Raw genomic sequence first — 15688 nt, forward strand, 5'->3', positions numbered from 1 at the left:
TTAATTGCATGGGAAAAGAGAAGCTTAATTGTTTTTGTTTTTTCTAATAGTCTTAGGATTTTTCAATGGAACCATAAGTTTCGGTTTTTGATTCATTTGATCCGCTAGCTTTGACAAACAGAAATGTAGCCCATGGACCATGCAAGTTTGTAGTTACTATTAAAAGCAAGGTTTGGCAGAGAATATTGGACCCCTATCTCTCCTTTTAAAGGAGAGAAAGAGAAGGACTAGCCATTGTATAAATTTAGCAATATAGAGACCAAATGATTCACACTCTTGTGATACCCCAATTTTAAATTAAAATATTTTGAGAATATACAATTATACATAAGTAGAGATTCAAATACATACTTATAAAGTATTTTTTATGAAATAAAATCATAAAATTTTTGAATTAAAATAGATAATACTTCATATGTTTGATATGAATCTTCACAACTCTCCTCTTCCCATCACCTTTAAGAATCAGCCTCCTACATCCATACACCTCCCATGGCTCATTTGGAGACTTGTTTTTCACCTCATAAGCCTTGTATCCTCATGTTTGTTTCAACTTAATTAAAAAAAAAAAAGATGGAAAAAAATGGAACAACTATGAACTACTCTCTTTCTTTAGATTTGAGGAAGATTAATTTGAATATTGTTCTTTGAGCGAGAGGTTATACTAGAATCATACCAATTATTTAGTCAAATGTTCAGATGAAATAAAAATAATGAATTACTTGAACAAACGATTATGTATAAGAATTGTATACCCGTCATTGAATCAAATATTCAATTGCAACAAAACAATGGACTACTTTTAAGTAACTAGCTAAGATCTATGACCCAAACTCGCCAAATTTGGATTTTTTTTCGTTTCTAGTGATTATTTTATGCAATTCAAAGCTTTTTCGTGATGCTAATGTTGTTTCAGACAAGATGGTTAGGACGCGGAGGCCTTTTCAGGCCGTTTTGGGTTCAATTATTAGGTGTAACAGGAGTATAAAGGGAATGATATAGAGTTTTGGGAGATTTTGATTGATTGTTATAAGAAAATAGGTTTTTGGGATGATGCTGTTTATGTTTTTCTGGGTGCTAAAGAAGGTGGTTTTTTGCCTGGTTTAGTTGTAATAATTTTCTAGGTGATTTGGTTAAGTTATATAAGTTGGAAATGATTTGGAAGGTTTTCAATGGGGTATGCAGAGGAATTGAGTTACCTTTTGATTTCTATCCATTCGTGTAAGCACAATGGATCTAAAAGTTTAATATTTTATCAACAGATCACTCTTTTGATTTAGCTAAGCTAACCCAATCATCAAATAAAATTTGCATATATATTAAGATAAAGAAGAAATAAACAGCAAAGCATAAAAAAGATAAGCTACCTTAGTACAATTGACAGCACCTAAAGAAAGTACTAAGATGGGGGTAGGAGGAATTACATACACTTGAAGAAAGCTATGAATTATAATGCAGTTTCACATTGGCAAGCCAAACTTTTCACTTGTTTACTAAGTTCAGCACTAACCTTTTCAAGTAATAGGCGACTGGTCGTCTATTTCTTCCATTTGGGGGTCATTGCAGGCTCTTTTGGGTTCGGATCCACTATACTATCTGTTGCTGTCTGTTAAGAGTGCCAAAACCTCATTATCATCGATGCCTGATGCTGATGCAAGCTGAAGAGCAGTGTTACCTTCTCCATCTACAGCATGTGGATCTGCTCCCCTGCAATTGGGGAACTGTGAGTTGCCTTCACGGCGCAGAGAAAAGATAACTTGTTTAAACAAAACTATGAATATATATATATCTGTACAAATGATGGGAAAAGAGAACCAAAGAAAAGGCAGAAAAACATGTTTCATTCTGAAACTTTTCACCATGGCCTTGCAGTGTATGCATTAACAGGCTTTTTCATAACCTACAATCAAATTCTTTTCCTTTATTCCATTTTTTGGGAGGAGAGCGGATCTTATCAATGCATATTTTCCATTAAAAAGCAAACAAAAAATGACAATTTTCACTTAGCTTACTGAGAAGGTGAATTGTTATCTATAAAACTCAAACATGGGAATCTCAACTGTATGTATGATGTAACAAAGCCAGGAAGAAGTCTTGATGACAAATAAACTAAAAATTTCGCTGATTGAGGTAGCATTTTTTATGCCCTTGCTATCATAAATATGTGAAATTCCATATCTCATGAAATAATATCCAGATCCTTATGAGCTCCAGAAAAGCTTTAAACCAATATTTTCTTAAGAGAATCTACTGCAGTGTCATGTTCACCATGCTGAAAGCAATAATACTGAAGAAAAAGAAAATTGTAAAGAAAAAGTTCTGCCTGTTCTGAGCATAATAAAGAGCAGGATCCCCTAGACGCAAATAGAGCAAAAGGAAATTCAGAAAAAGAAAAATCACCTTGTAAGCAGCAATTTTGCTATTGCAGATTTCCTGCCAACCAATGAAAGATGAAGTGGCGCCCGACCTCTTGAATCAGTAGCATTTGTGTTTGCACCATACTGAAGGAGCAGCTCCACCATGCCAATGTCAGTGGTTAGGCAGGCAAGATGAAGTAAAGAACAGCGGTCAGAACACTCCTCTTCGATCTGATTTTCACTTTTATTTAATGAGTTCAAATATCTTGAGGACTGGTCCAGAGAGTCACCTGCAAAGCAATCAAAGTTGTGATGAGAAATTTTCTTAGTCTTGCCATTACACTAATCTGAACAGAGGTGAGGATGTACAATATGATGCTTGCCCATGGATAGCATTGACATCTACTCCGGAGCAAACAATGTGACGGTATACAGCTTTATGGTCATTAGCACGAACACTTTCCCACACGTCTTCTGCCATTGAAAGGAGATGCTGATTGTCCTTTATCTTAGGAACAAAAGCTTTCTCTGCATACTGAAATAATCAGACCGTCAGCTCTATATCCAGACGAAAAGATTATTAAACCTATTACCACAGGCATGGAGTTGCCCAGCAAATGTATTGTTTTAAAACCATTGCACAAGCAAATCTATTGACAGCTTGAACATTAAGTTATGAAGCATATTAAATTTTATCAGACAATTATACATCCTAGTATGTGTAAACAATAGAATATGTAATTGAAGTATTGATGCATATGAACAAAATTTCAGGCTGCAATCAGACTTTCAGGGCAAGATAAAGGCTAGAAAAGAAAAAGGAAACAGAATCCAAACGTGCAGAAGAAAAAGGAAATAGAAAAAGGACAATGAAATAAAGCACTGATTCAAACATTGAACAGAACATAAAGAAACAGAGTATCATTTTAAATAACAAAACAAAGTGACCTTGAAACTGCATGGTTAGCTAGCCCTACCACCCAAGAGCAAGCATTGCTTTTTCCCTAAATTTCCAGTCTAAGAAATCAATTTGTCTAGCAGGATACCTAAATTCACTGCCTAGTTCCTATGTATCTGTGTCTCAAATTGAATTATACAGAGCTCTCAATGACTTTTTAATTCTATCACACGAGTGCTTTTATCTCCTCAAGAAGTTAGTCATTGTCCTGGATACAGTTCTCTTAGTTTTCAGAAAAGAAATGAAGAGTGAAAAGGTTACTTCCAGGTCTCAACTTTCCTCTTCCTTTGGCAAGCACTGTGCTATGATCTTGGCTCTTTCATCTTCTTCATCTCATCTACCCTTACTATCTGCTATAAGCCACGTATTTTCCAAAGGCAAGGAAATATTGATATGCTCAAGTGTCTTCAAATGCCAATTGGGACAATAACAGGAACTACTGGTCTCACAAGTGAGCCTAGCAGTCAATGTTTGGTTGAAATTACCTAGCAGCAACCTCTAAAAAGGTGGTAAATTTTGAAAATTGACATCCAAAACATGTAAAAAAGGGCAATTATATTTATATTTATATTTAATCTTGTAATCTGTATATTTATATTTGTATCTCTAGAATTAAGTATTTGTATCCCTAGAATTAAGGACAAAAAATTAGGATAGACAATCCCTCAATTATAGGATCAGTTTTTTAGGAAGATTTAGTTTCCTAGTTTAATCCCTAGTTAGTTGTATATAAACCTAAGGTGCTTGTATAATTCTTTATGAGCGGTTTTTCAATATACATTCAGTTTACTCTTAGTTTTTCACATAGTTTTATTTCTTGGTTTTTCCACAGCATTCTCATTTGAGAAAAGAAAAGAACGAAAAATAGGGGGAAGATACTAAATTATTTGGGGCAATACCTTTGCATGAATGAACAACTCCTTCACTGAAATTGGGTCATTATGACTAGGTTTCATTGTGAGAAGCTGCTTATATCCATCAGACATCAAAGAACTACACAACAAGAAGTAACAACTTATCAGCATAGAAACAGTTTTCCAATCAGATCAAAATATGTTTTACTTACCCCACGGGCATGGCAGTTCTTGTATGTCCTGAGTGCAACAACTCCTCCCAGATTGAGTTTGCATAGATATTGCCCAGTGATTGAAATAAAGCCAAGACAGATGGTTCCCACACTTTAACATCAAGTGTCAGTGATCTTACCTGAGTAAAAGGTTATAGTGAAGCTGCATGAATAGGGAATCAGAGGGAGGGGAAAAAGATCTTACAAACAAAAACAAAGATCTTCAGCTATTTAGATCCTTCTACATCCTAGACAAATTGTTGATAATAAATAAGCTCTTCTGTAAGGTTTGTGTCTCACATGTTGAAAGGTCCAATTACTCAACCAAAAGTTTTTTTAAAACACATTAAGGGAAATGCCATTATCATGTCATAGAAAGACATAAGGTTCCCTGAACACATATATATGACATACCTTTGATATATGTACACCAAGATTGCGATGAATTCCGGAACATTCAATGCATATAAGTACACCAAGGTTTAAAGATGCCCAGTCTGGCTCAGGTGCACCACAGTCAGCACATTTATCATTCCCAGCTACTCTTCTTAAGATATCAATTGGCTTTTCACTCTGCGCGCGATATTCTTGGTGCCGCAAACTTCTAGATATATCTAAATGGCTTCCAGAGGAGAGATTCTTTGATGTCTGTTCCCCCATTGCTGTCTGATAAGCATCAGCGGAATCTGCTAGTGAACTACCATCACTAACAGAGCAATTATCACCACTTCCAAAGGGGTAAGCAGAGAGACACTGACATAAACGTTGTATGGTCATTTACATAGATAAAGAATTTAGAGGATATTTAGTGAGGAACACCTGAAGAATGCCTCCTTTTCCCAATTCAAGAAAATTAAACAAATGTATATCTATTCTATTTTATGGTTGAGGAAAAAGAAATAAGGCATAATTAGGTGCTTTTTCCCCTATTTTCTTCAGAAGAAAATTCCATCAATTACCTTCTCAGGTGTTTGGGAACTCAATAACAAAGCAATTACTCCAGTTATTTTTTCAATCCAATCCTTTTGGTCTAGTGCATTCTCTGCCTGCATTGCCAAACAAATATTTTTTAGAATCTGCTAAATAATTAAGCATTTTCAAACTTACTAACCATAAAACATTTGCAAGAAAAAAGTCAGAGTCACAAATGAAAGCATCCATTATGTTTTCACTGTGAAATTGAATTATTAACAAATACCTGCAATGTATAGATTTTTGTTGGTGAGATAATTCTGAAACAGAACCTTAAATCTGACTGATCTGCGTCAACTTTAATTGTTGATGTCAACAAGTTTACAGTGTGACGTGCAATGGGTTTTTCATCATGTACGCCACCATGGTAATGAGAAGAAAGCCATCGACTCAGCAGCCCAGGACCACTTTCAGAGCAACCACTCCTTTGTATAGCAGACTGACTTCCAGCTGCCTAAATGAGTAACATTTATTATGGGGAAAAAAGAAAGAGAACATTTACAGTCCATAGTTTTAACCATCTTCCATCTAGTGACTTACAGAAGACCAGGCAAATGTTTTACGATAGTAGTACAGCATCCCTCGACTGTCAAGAACAAAAAACCTTCTCTTCCAGTCTCCCCTCAAGTTTGAGGAACGTTTTGAAAGATAACCTTGTCGTATGGTTTGAACCTAAGTAAAGGTAATATTAGCTATGGATATGCAAAGAAGCTCCTTAGGAATAAAAAGTTATCAAAATTCAAACTTAGGTAAGATTCTCTAAGAGAAGTATGTAAAAGTTGATTAACAGATCAGATATTACCTTTCCCTTTGCAGCAGATTGCATAACTACCTCAATAACTTTTTGGGAACCCCTTGCAAAAGGTCTCATAGCATCTGCTGAAGGAGGATCCAAATAGCCAGTTAAGGACAGCTTACTGTCTCGATCGATCTGCCTGATATGTTCCTGCATTCTTTCACTTAGAGATGCCTGCTCATAGTTGGAACATTCCCTAGACTGTTGTGCATAGGCCAAGACCTGCAACCCAGAAAAACTAGTTTTTGACATTATCCTGATTAAGAGATATCAAAAGTTCAAAGCTGGAAGAACAGAACTTCTGAGGAAAACTTTATTGGCAGAAAACTTGAGAAAAAATATATATTTCCTCAGGAAAGAAAATCATTCTAAGTTTCCCAATGAATTTCTTGCTTATGGGAACTTTTATGACAGGAGGAGGACCTCATAAATCAAGAAAGGAACTGGATTCTGATGTAGAAAAGGAGGGACAAGAAATACTAATGCTCTCGAGGCAAAATTTTTCCTTTTATTAGTGAAGAAAAAGTTTGTCATAGAAATGGTTGGATGAAAGCAACAGTTCTCAAAAAAATGATTCAAGGCTTACCACTTCCATCTATTTGGCTTGACCAGAACTATTATGCTGGTGATTCTCCAGAAGAATAAAAGCATCATGCCGTATATTAAATTACAACAGGCACCTTGGTTCCAAGTGGCATTAACTAAAAATAGATTAAAATTTTGGAGCATTGTTGAGTATTTCTGTGGACAAGAGTCATTTTTGTTTTTTTGTTTTCTTTTTGCAGTAAAGCAGATTAGAAAGGGATCTAAACTGGGCTCTTATCATACTTTTTTCTTAATTCGAAATCAGTCTCACTCTAGCAGGTAGCTAGCAACGACAAATCTTATATTAGCTTCATTAATGTGTCATAAGGGACCTGAGGACGAATCCCATTTCCACTTACCGAAGACAAGGATATTTAGGTGGCATAAGCTCCTGTATTCACTCCTAGTCCTAACATGTAGAAGAATCTAAAGCAACTGTAGATAAAATCCTCATGGTAGACCAGCTTAATTTAGCGTTATAGTCCAAAACAGTTTGTTATGCATTATCATATATTATCTTCTCAAGATTAGGAAGATTGTTTTGGTTACATAACCTCCGGTCACTCAAAGACACTGGCAATGATAATTTTTCTTACTTCATTTAATGATATATGCAAAAGCTGGACAACAAGAATTTCGACCCTATGCTTTGAGGGCTCTAATCTTTTGCACCCCTTGTCACCTTTTGCTATGAATTGGAGAGAAGAAGAAAGAGGGTAAAATAAATGAAAGATTGGGCTTTCTCTGCGGGCTACAAAACAACTAACCTTCTTCCCTAGAATGGGTTTCTTGGTGGGTTCCTTCAAGGATGCAACTTGTGAGGAAAAGCAATGTACAAAAAGTTATAGCATGTCTCATCTACTTTTTTCTAGTTTCAAAGGAGTTGGCAACTAGTTTTAGCAGCTTCGTTCCATTTCTTTTCATTTTTTAAAGCAATATCAACTGGAGGAAAGAAATCTCCACACTTTTATATGATAAAAGGTATAATTTATCTTTCATTTCGTCTTATAAGAGGAAAAGTTACTATGACTAACCTGGTTAATAAAAGGTTCCATCTGATGTAAGAGTTCATATCCCTGCACAGAACAAGGGTCCAGAAGTTGAACATACTAAGAAGATACCTGCAAGAAAAAGATGAGTTGTCATCATATGACATGTCCCATACCTGTTTGAAGAATCGAAGCTGAGCATCCATCATCCCACTAACAGCCTCCAAAAATTCAAACCTCTTTTTGGCTTCAAACTTGGATAGAGCACTAACCTGGACATAGCAGAACATGCATATTTGCAGTTTCCAGAAGTTTCCAGTAAACAAATGCATATAAAATTGAAAACTCATTTGTTAATAAATATAACTTACCAGATTGAAACGGGCTTGCTCAAATGAGGTTCTCACAGTATGCAATTCCTGGAATGTCTCTCTACCAAATTAGATTTTGATAGATAATGGTTAACCATGACAACATAGTTCATCAATTTATGCATTTGTAAGAATAATTCTTTGGGTCAAGAGAAAGTTAATATTGTATATACCTCCTCCAAGGCTGCAGCTACATCCATTCTAGTGCTTTTCCTTAAAGAAAGAAACTTCTCTCGTGTCTGTGTGGCAAAATGGGAAATAGCACCAATTGCATCATTGAGAATATACCAGCTAGAATGTCATAGAGCTGCTAACTTTACAAAAAAATAGTCCACTAAAATCAGTTCTCAAATTCATAATAACTAGTTGTTTCAATCATAAATTAATTCTTATGAGTGCATTACTTATAAGAATATAAAGTGATTACGATCAAATGGTAAGAAAAATCAATTTAGGTTCTACTTGATTGTTGCTTTAGCTACTTACAATTTGTTCCATCAAAGTTGTTAAAAAGAAATGATGAAAAGGTAAAACCATCATCGGTAAAAAAATTTGAAAAATTAAAATGTAACACACTTTTCAACATGATTATTCCATATTAAAAATATAATCCATTTTGATATTCACAAACCTTCATTTTTTTTTTTAAATTTATAATTCTTTAAAATATCATTGGTTATTTTTATCAAAACATGCCTTTTGCCTTATGCTTTCAGAAACCAAAAGCAATTAGCAAATGAAACAACAGAACAGAGGCTTTACGATCATGTCTTCCCATGTTGAAGGACTTTAACTCTGTATAAGAATTTAGAATCAAATATAACACAAACATTGCATGGGCCCTGCTTCCTAGTGTTACCATTCTCCTTCATGGTTTTTGAGTGCAACATCAATACTCAACATCAGGGAAATTTTAGAAATTGTGTTCTGAAATGAGCAGTAACCAACCAAAATATGGTTGGTATCTTCTATTTGCAACAAGATGCACATATGCTTCAAGGTCCCTTCTAACAATCTTTTATCAATAAATTTAAATTTACAAAATAATCATCATAATGCTTAAAGATTAAAGGCATCCTTATTACTGGAAAATTGAAAATCAAAAAGGAAAAAGAGAAGCATGTTTAACACTTTGATTTGATACTCACCTGATCATATATAAGCGAAGCCTTGTCAAAACGTTTTCGGGCATCCTGAAACATTGGTTCAGCAGTGGGTCAGAAAATATGAGAGAAACCAATTAACATCACCAAGACTGTCATGTATGAGTAAAGAACTCCGATAGAAGCTGGTCACCCCAGCCTGTAACGATCTAGAAGCAGGTGACACCAGTTGTAGAGAGGCAGCAATAAAGAAGATAACCATAGATCTCATCCCTCTAGGTCAAATATGAGAAGGAATAAAAAAATTTATCCACTATGCATGCAGGCCGATAAGACATTAATGACACTGCTGTTCTCAAAAGTACCCTAGGACTTTCCAATAGTACATGTAGGTAAAATGAATGTCATTAAAGTGCCCACAAAATCCTCTTCATTAACTCTCTCCTCTCCAACAGCAAGGAAAAAATGTTCCACTAAAAGCAAAAGTTAGCACTACTCTCTCTCTCTCTCAATAATGTTACATTAAATCATGTGAATGTGAACTAAGAAAAAGAAAAAGGAGAAAGTCTAAACAATATCACTTTCCTGCTTCTTAACAAAAAAAAAAAAAAAACACTGTAACTTCAGAGCTGAAACTAGTGATAACTAAGAAAAATATCAAGCTATTGTCCGTAAAGTTCAACATCCTTCGTTAAGATGATAGGCACTTGGATGAAGTATCTATCATATGATAAAATTAAAGAGTACCTTGACATCTTGCAGATCAATATTGACAAACTGAAGCAACCTATCATTTAGCATGTGCTCTATCTGAAAAAGAAAATTAGACATGTTAGAAGAGGGAATCAAATTAATTGAAAAAGTTTCACCAATCTAAAACTCTTTTGTTAGGGAGAAACAACTTAGAAGTTTAATGTCAAACAAAATGACCTTTTATTGTAGCAGAAAATCTCAAGCATATTGTTAGAGAATGGCCTACCTTAGAATAATTGAATGTGCTAGAAAGTTTTAATAAAAGTGATGCGTGTCATATAAGGAAATGAAGGGAATACCAGATAAGAATACAAACTACAATTGATAAACAACTTACCAGTTCATTTATGTAAGATCCACACACTACGATCTAATTCTATTAGATTGGTAATTTAAGGTGGAAACAAACTTTGAAAAAAAAATCCAACTTATTAAATCATTAAAATAGTTAGTTAATGCCTTCAATTGAGTCTGAACATTTAGATTTTGAAATTTATGTGTTTCTGGGAGGAGGAGAACCTCATCCTCTTCCCTCCATTGTATCACAGGCTTCCTCTTGGTAGTAATTCTTAAGGTTGGTGATGAGGTGCATAATTAGGACCTGCAGTATCCTTTTGTTTTGTAATTATTCATAATTTACGCTATAATTGCTCAAGACGAAACATGTTCAATAACTACAAATTTTCATAGAAAATACTAATCATACACAGAATTATGTCAAATCGCTAAATTCAATAATCAAAGCCCTACATAAAATATATCTAAAATCACAAAAGTCACTACCTGTGAACGAAGAACTTCCTTGTATGTACCAATTTCTCTCAAAGCAATGGTGAATTTTGTCATGACCGGGCCTGAGGAAACAGTATAAATTCCATCAGTAAGAACAGCAGTAATATGTGAGCGACTTATTTCATTTCCAGACCTTACAAACCAACAAGTTTTATATACCAACCATGACAGACAGAGGGTTATAGATCAGCGTGATCAATTTAAGTAAAAACCTTAATGCCAAAATTACATAATAAATGCATAAAGAACTAAGTAAAGAAAAAAAAAGGACAAACAAGATTATTATCTTTCAAGAAAAGAAACAAAATGTTTCTGTTTAAGTATCTCCTCTTAAGTATCAATTTTATCACAAAATAAGAAATTCTAATATTTAGCATTGATTTCTGCTCAAACAATTTTTGTAAAGGCTTTGCCTTTCTCAAGTGATAAGGACACATAACATGAGGAAGACATGAAAAGGGACCAAAAGTAAATGAAAAAATAAATGTGATAATCCATTTTAACACCATGCAATATTTAAATGGACATAATCTTGGCAGCTCTAAATTACAGCAAATAAAAATAAGCATTTTCAAGGTATCATTCAAACGGGGTACAGGATGTTAGAATGTGTACCTCCAAAAGCAACACAAATAGGATCATTATGCCCCCCTCCAAAAGTTTCAAGGGCATTTACAAAAGCAATGTCACTGTCATATCCCTCTCCCAGCCCTTCTCTGGTATTTAGAAGGAATCAACCATGTGAGATCATTCAACAATATGAGGCCTTATAAGGGAAGTAATATTAATTTGAGAAACAATAACATTTGGGCAGCCGGATAACAGTTCATATTTGAAATTGTTGTGCACTTACCACTTGTTGGACAAACAAAAAAACAGCTAACCACAGTTTCTCTTACCAGTTAAAAGATATGAGCGTTGTTTGTTAGTTCTTGTCTAACTCAGAAGCACAACATTTGTAATTAAGTAATAAGACTTCATCTCCGCACAGCCCCATTCCCAAGGCTTCTCTAGTAGCCTGAGGTCTAAGAAGGCTTGAATGGAGCCAGAAAAGAGATCCCCCTCACCGCATAGGGAAGGAAAAGCATATCAATCCATTGTTTGAGAAACCATTTAAAAATTATGAATTAGAACTTATAAGCAGCTTCTACCTCCATGAGTTACTGCTTTTCTTCTTTCAGTTTTTTTTGTTTTCAGGGGCTTCTGTCTTCTTCTTTATCAAAGTAGAACTAATATTAGATATCGACAGCTAAATAACACCACAAAATAACACGAATAAAAGAGATTGCTAGTTAATGAGCAGTGTTTTCTCTTCAAAGTTAATCATGTGAAATGCTAGAGGAAATGGGTGTATGAAAACTACTGAAACAAAAACCAAAATGTAAACCTACGTGTATTTTCGACATCCTTTGTAAAACTTTAAACATCTTCCTCGCATTGACTCGGCATTCTCTTCTGAGCATTGTATCTGTTTCACCAAGAATACAACAATTACTTGCGGTATCCAACACAAACTAACCTAAACATAATGCAAAAAATACTAACTAACAATAATAACAAAATTCATCTTAAAACATTAAATAAACAAGTACAATTACACTAATTGAACCTAGGGATATAAATGATACATCAATATTCGCAAGCTATTCGGGCTCAACTTGGATAAAATTCAAATTCGGTTTGATCATTGTTAAGTCAAGCTTGAGCAGCTCCATTTATTGAGCAAGCCGAGTCCAAACTTCCTAATATCTGACTTGAGTAACTCGCAAAGTTAATTGAATTTTTATATTTTAATATATAATTTTATTATTTTAATTAAAAAATTACTATCTTACATATATATATGAATTTGAATTTGAACATAAATAATCGAGAATCGAGTTCACTTTTCTATTTGATATGACATTCAAAAGGTCTAAAGTAGCAAACCATTTTCCTATCCCATGCTACAGCCTCTTGTCCTTTGTATTAAAAAAAAAAAAAACCGAATCCGGCAACAAAAGATCCCATTTAAAGCAGAAAAAGCAAACGAAGTTTTCCAAAAAAAAAAAAAAAAATGCTATCGAAATGTAAAAAGAACTATAAAAAAGGATTAAACGGCTAAAATTACTCTAAGATTTATTACTTCCAAAAGCCGATTAGCGAAGCTTGAATGCATCTGGAAATATATAAAGAGATCATGATATAATATAACATCCAAAAACACCTAATTTTTCGCCTAATTTTTAACTACGGATGCGATCTAAACGAAAGTTTCGTGTTTATTCAAAATCAATGACGGCATATAATTGCATTATTGAACTATTACTTAAGGAAAAACGCATCATTTCCAAACAAAAAAAGACGAACCTCTTGCCGAAACATCGGCGTATCTTCAAGTTTGGAGAAATGCATTTTTGGAGAAACACAGAATTTCACTCGATCTTCTTCGTTTTCCGCGACGAAAGACAAGTCCGATTTTTTTTTTTTAATTTTTTGTGTTTTGCGCTTGGGAGATTTGAGAAAATGGCGCAAACGAAAGAGGATAATAATATATTTTTTCTTTTTAATTTCCAACTTTAAATGGTGAAAAAGAGATTAGCATTGTTGTTAGAACATCCCCTGCGAACTTTCATGGCTGTCACTAATTTGTTTTTAATTTTTTAAAAAGGAAAATAATAAAAATAAACCCGCCGTTTCTGCTTCTCTCTAAAGTAATATCCTTTTGCTTTTAAAAAAATTTCAAAATCCAAAAGCATCAGATTTAAAATTCAATTAATTTTTAATTATTGATGTCTTCTTTTAATAAAAGAGTAAATTACAAAATGGTATTACTATAATTCAATTATTTTATATATTAAGGATAAAGTTTTAAAATTTTAAAGAAGAATTAAAAATTAAAGCATGTTAAGTTTTTTTAGTTTAATAAATATATTTTATTCTATTAGTTAATTCTTTTAATTTCGTTTGTAAAAGTTTCATCATTTTTTTTTTAATTTTTTTTATTAATTACAAAAGTTATCAATAAAAAACAGTAGTAACATTTTTTTTTTAATTTACATTGTATTTTAAATTTTTTTTTTTTTATTAATTCAAAACTCAAATTATGTTATGCATAAATGATCTGAATGTCACAGTGTCTAATGCTTAAATTTTGACTCGTAATAAAACATAAATCAAATATATAAAATAAAAAAATTTTGGATAAAATATTTCATGTCTTTTAATTTTATTGATAAAATTTAAAATTATTGATAATAATGTATAGTACAAATTTTCATTTATAGATAGGTGATTAATTTAATTAATATGGAGATTCCTCACATTTCACTTCCCATTTATAAAAATGACATTAAAATAACCATTTAACCGCCCAAAAATTAAGATTATGGAAAACTTTCCATACTTTCAATTAATTTCATTCCCATAAATTTTTCTTCTGATTTCCCAACCTCTAATATTATGGAAGTTTAAAAACTTTCTTAAACTAATCACTCAAATATAGCAAAGGGAAGGTCAAAGCTTTGTCTATAAATAATAATATCCCCTGTTAATCCTATGTTCCCAACCTTCTTGTGTTTGGCTCTGTTTTTCTCTTTCAAAATTCTCACCAAAAATTTTGTTTTTGAAGTCAGTTCAAGTCAATGGAGCATGGCCAAGCAGTTGCGGTAATTTCATAATCTCATTTGTTTCCGTATTCCATAGATTTATGTTCACAAACTTAATAATTTATGTCATTGTATAGTATAAAATATTATATTTATATCATATTTTATATAAAAATTATATCTCATAATTTATATTATTATAAAAATATAAAATATAAATTTTTTATTTTAATAAATTTACTTATAATTTTTTAAAATTTTAAATTATATTATTTTTATATTTTTTATTTATTTTATTTTCATATCATCGTATCATATTTTAAATTATCGTATTAACATATCATGAAATATTTTAGTACTCTTTTTCAAAAATCGCATTTTACTTGGTTCTTTTGTAGATTTGTACTTTGAAAGTGAACATCAACTTTTGCACTACGTGTCAATTGAAAGCAAAGAAGAAGCTTGAAAAAAAATCAATGCTAATTCCTTCATTTCTGTACCTAATCATCTATGAAACTTGTTTTTTGTTTTTTTGGCTGTCGTCTACAACTAGGAGTGGAGTCTGTCGTCTGTGATTCCAAAGGAGTGATGATAGTTTCAGGGAAAGTTAACCCCACGACTATGGTAAAGAAGATTGAAAAATGGGGCAAAAAAGCTGAGCTTTTGTCCTTCCATAAGTCCCCCGTGCAAGATGTTCAAGCCACTGGTATTGATAAATCTGATCATGGGTCACATGCCAAAATGAACAATGACTGTTGTTGTCGTTGTGTTGCTATATCTGATTCTGATAATGATTGCGAGGTGAAGACGAAATGGAGCAACACCAACATCACTTGCCAACATCCTGATCTCACCACCAAGAACCAAATTAACCCAAAGAGTGAAGGCAAAAAAGGGTTTCTTGGGTTGTTTTGTAACAAGGGTGGAGGAGCAAAACAGAAGTTGGATGGAGTGACCATGTTAGGGAAATCATCAATGCTGGATGGAACATCCAAATGGCAATTTCCAAGTACACCTATGCCTGAATATGGTGGTCCTAGGCCATACTATCGACCCTTTGAGCCTTATCCTCCGCCAGTCAATGGAAGTCCGTCAGCACCTCTATATCATCCTTTTGGGCTTATGCGCCCACCGCCTCCACCACTGGTGCCTCCTCCATACGGTTTTTTCAATTCCAGGCCACCACCAAAGGTTAACCCTATGATCCACTATACCAGTTATGCAGACAATTATAGTCGGTGGTGAACTGCCTTGCCATTTGGATTGAGGGACACGTTTATCTGCCAAGGACTTATTATTTGTCTGTCCTTTGCTTTAGAGACAGTGTAGCCTGCTCATCTACAGTATATAACAAATTTT

At 33.5% G+C, this 15688-nt stretch overlaps 2 protein-coding genes across 3 annotated transcripts; one reads left to right on the forward strand and one right to left on the reverse strand.

Moving 5' to 3' along the window:
* Positions 1–1296: 1296 nt before the first annotated feature.
* LOC111314168 (ADP-ribosylation factor GTPase-activating protein AGD1-like) lies at positions 1297–13422 on the reverse strand. Of its 2 annotated transcripts, XM_089766117.1 has the most exons (20): positions 13092–13422; positions 12134–12210; positions 11358–11458; positions 10734–10804; positions 9945–10007; positions 9243–9287; positions 8268–8333; positions 8095–8142; positions 7900–7995; positions 7769–7810; positions 6156–6371; positions 5894–6025; positions 5580–5807; positions 5341–5427; positions 4796–5134; positions 4382–4521; positions 4215–4308; positions 2727–2892; positions 2401–2647; positions 1297–1707 (listed from the first exon to the last, which is right to left on the reverse strand). In XM_089766117.1, exons 1-20 carry the CDS (start codon positions 13134–13136, stop codon positions 1593–1595), a joined length of 2418 nt encoding a protein of 805 aa, XP_089622243.1. In that variant the 5' UTR covers positions 13137–13422; the 3' UTR covers positions 1297–1592. The 2 variants fall into 2 exon arrangements, with proteins under 2 accessions (XP_089622243.1, XP_089622244.1); XM_089766118.1 differs by lacking the exons at positions 12134–12210; positions 13092–13422 and adding an exon at positions 11642–11955.
* Positions 13423–14801: 1379 nt separating this feature from the next.
* LOC149516925 (uncharacterized) lies at positions 14802–15662 on the forward strand. The gene has a single exon (XM_089766126.1). The coding sequence runs from the start codon at positions 14840–14842 to the stop codon at positions 15572–15574; it is 735 nt and encodes a 244-aa protein (XP_089622252.1). The 5' UTR covers positions 14802–14839; the 3' UTR covers positions 15575–15662.
* The last annotated feature ends 26 nt before the right edge of the window (positions 15663–15688 follow it).

The sequence above is a fragment of the Durio zibethinus genome, chromosome 9 (genome assembly GCF_047325235.1).
Source record: "Durio zibethinus cultivar Kanyao isolate XHJ-2024 chromosome 9, ASM4732523v1, whole genome shotgun sequence".
Lineage (NCBI taxonomy): Eukaryota > Viridiplantae > Streptophyta > Magnoliopsida > Malvales > Malvaceae > Durio > Durio zibethinus.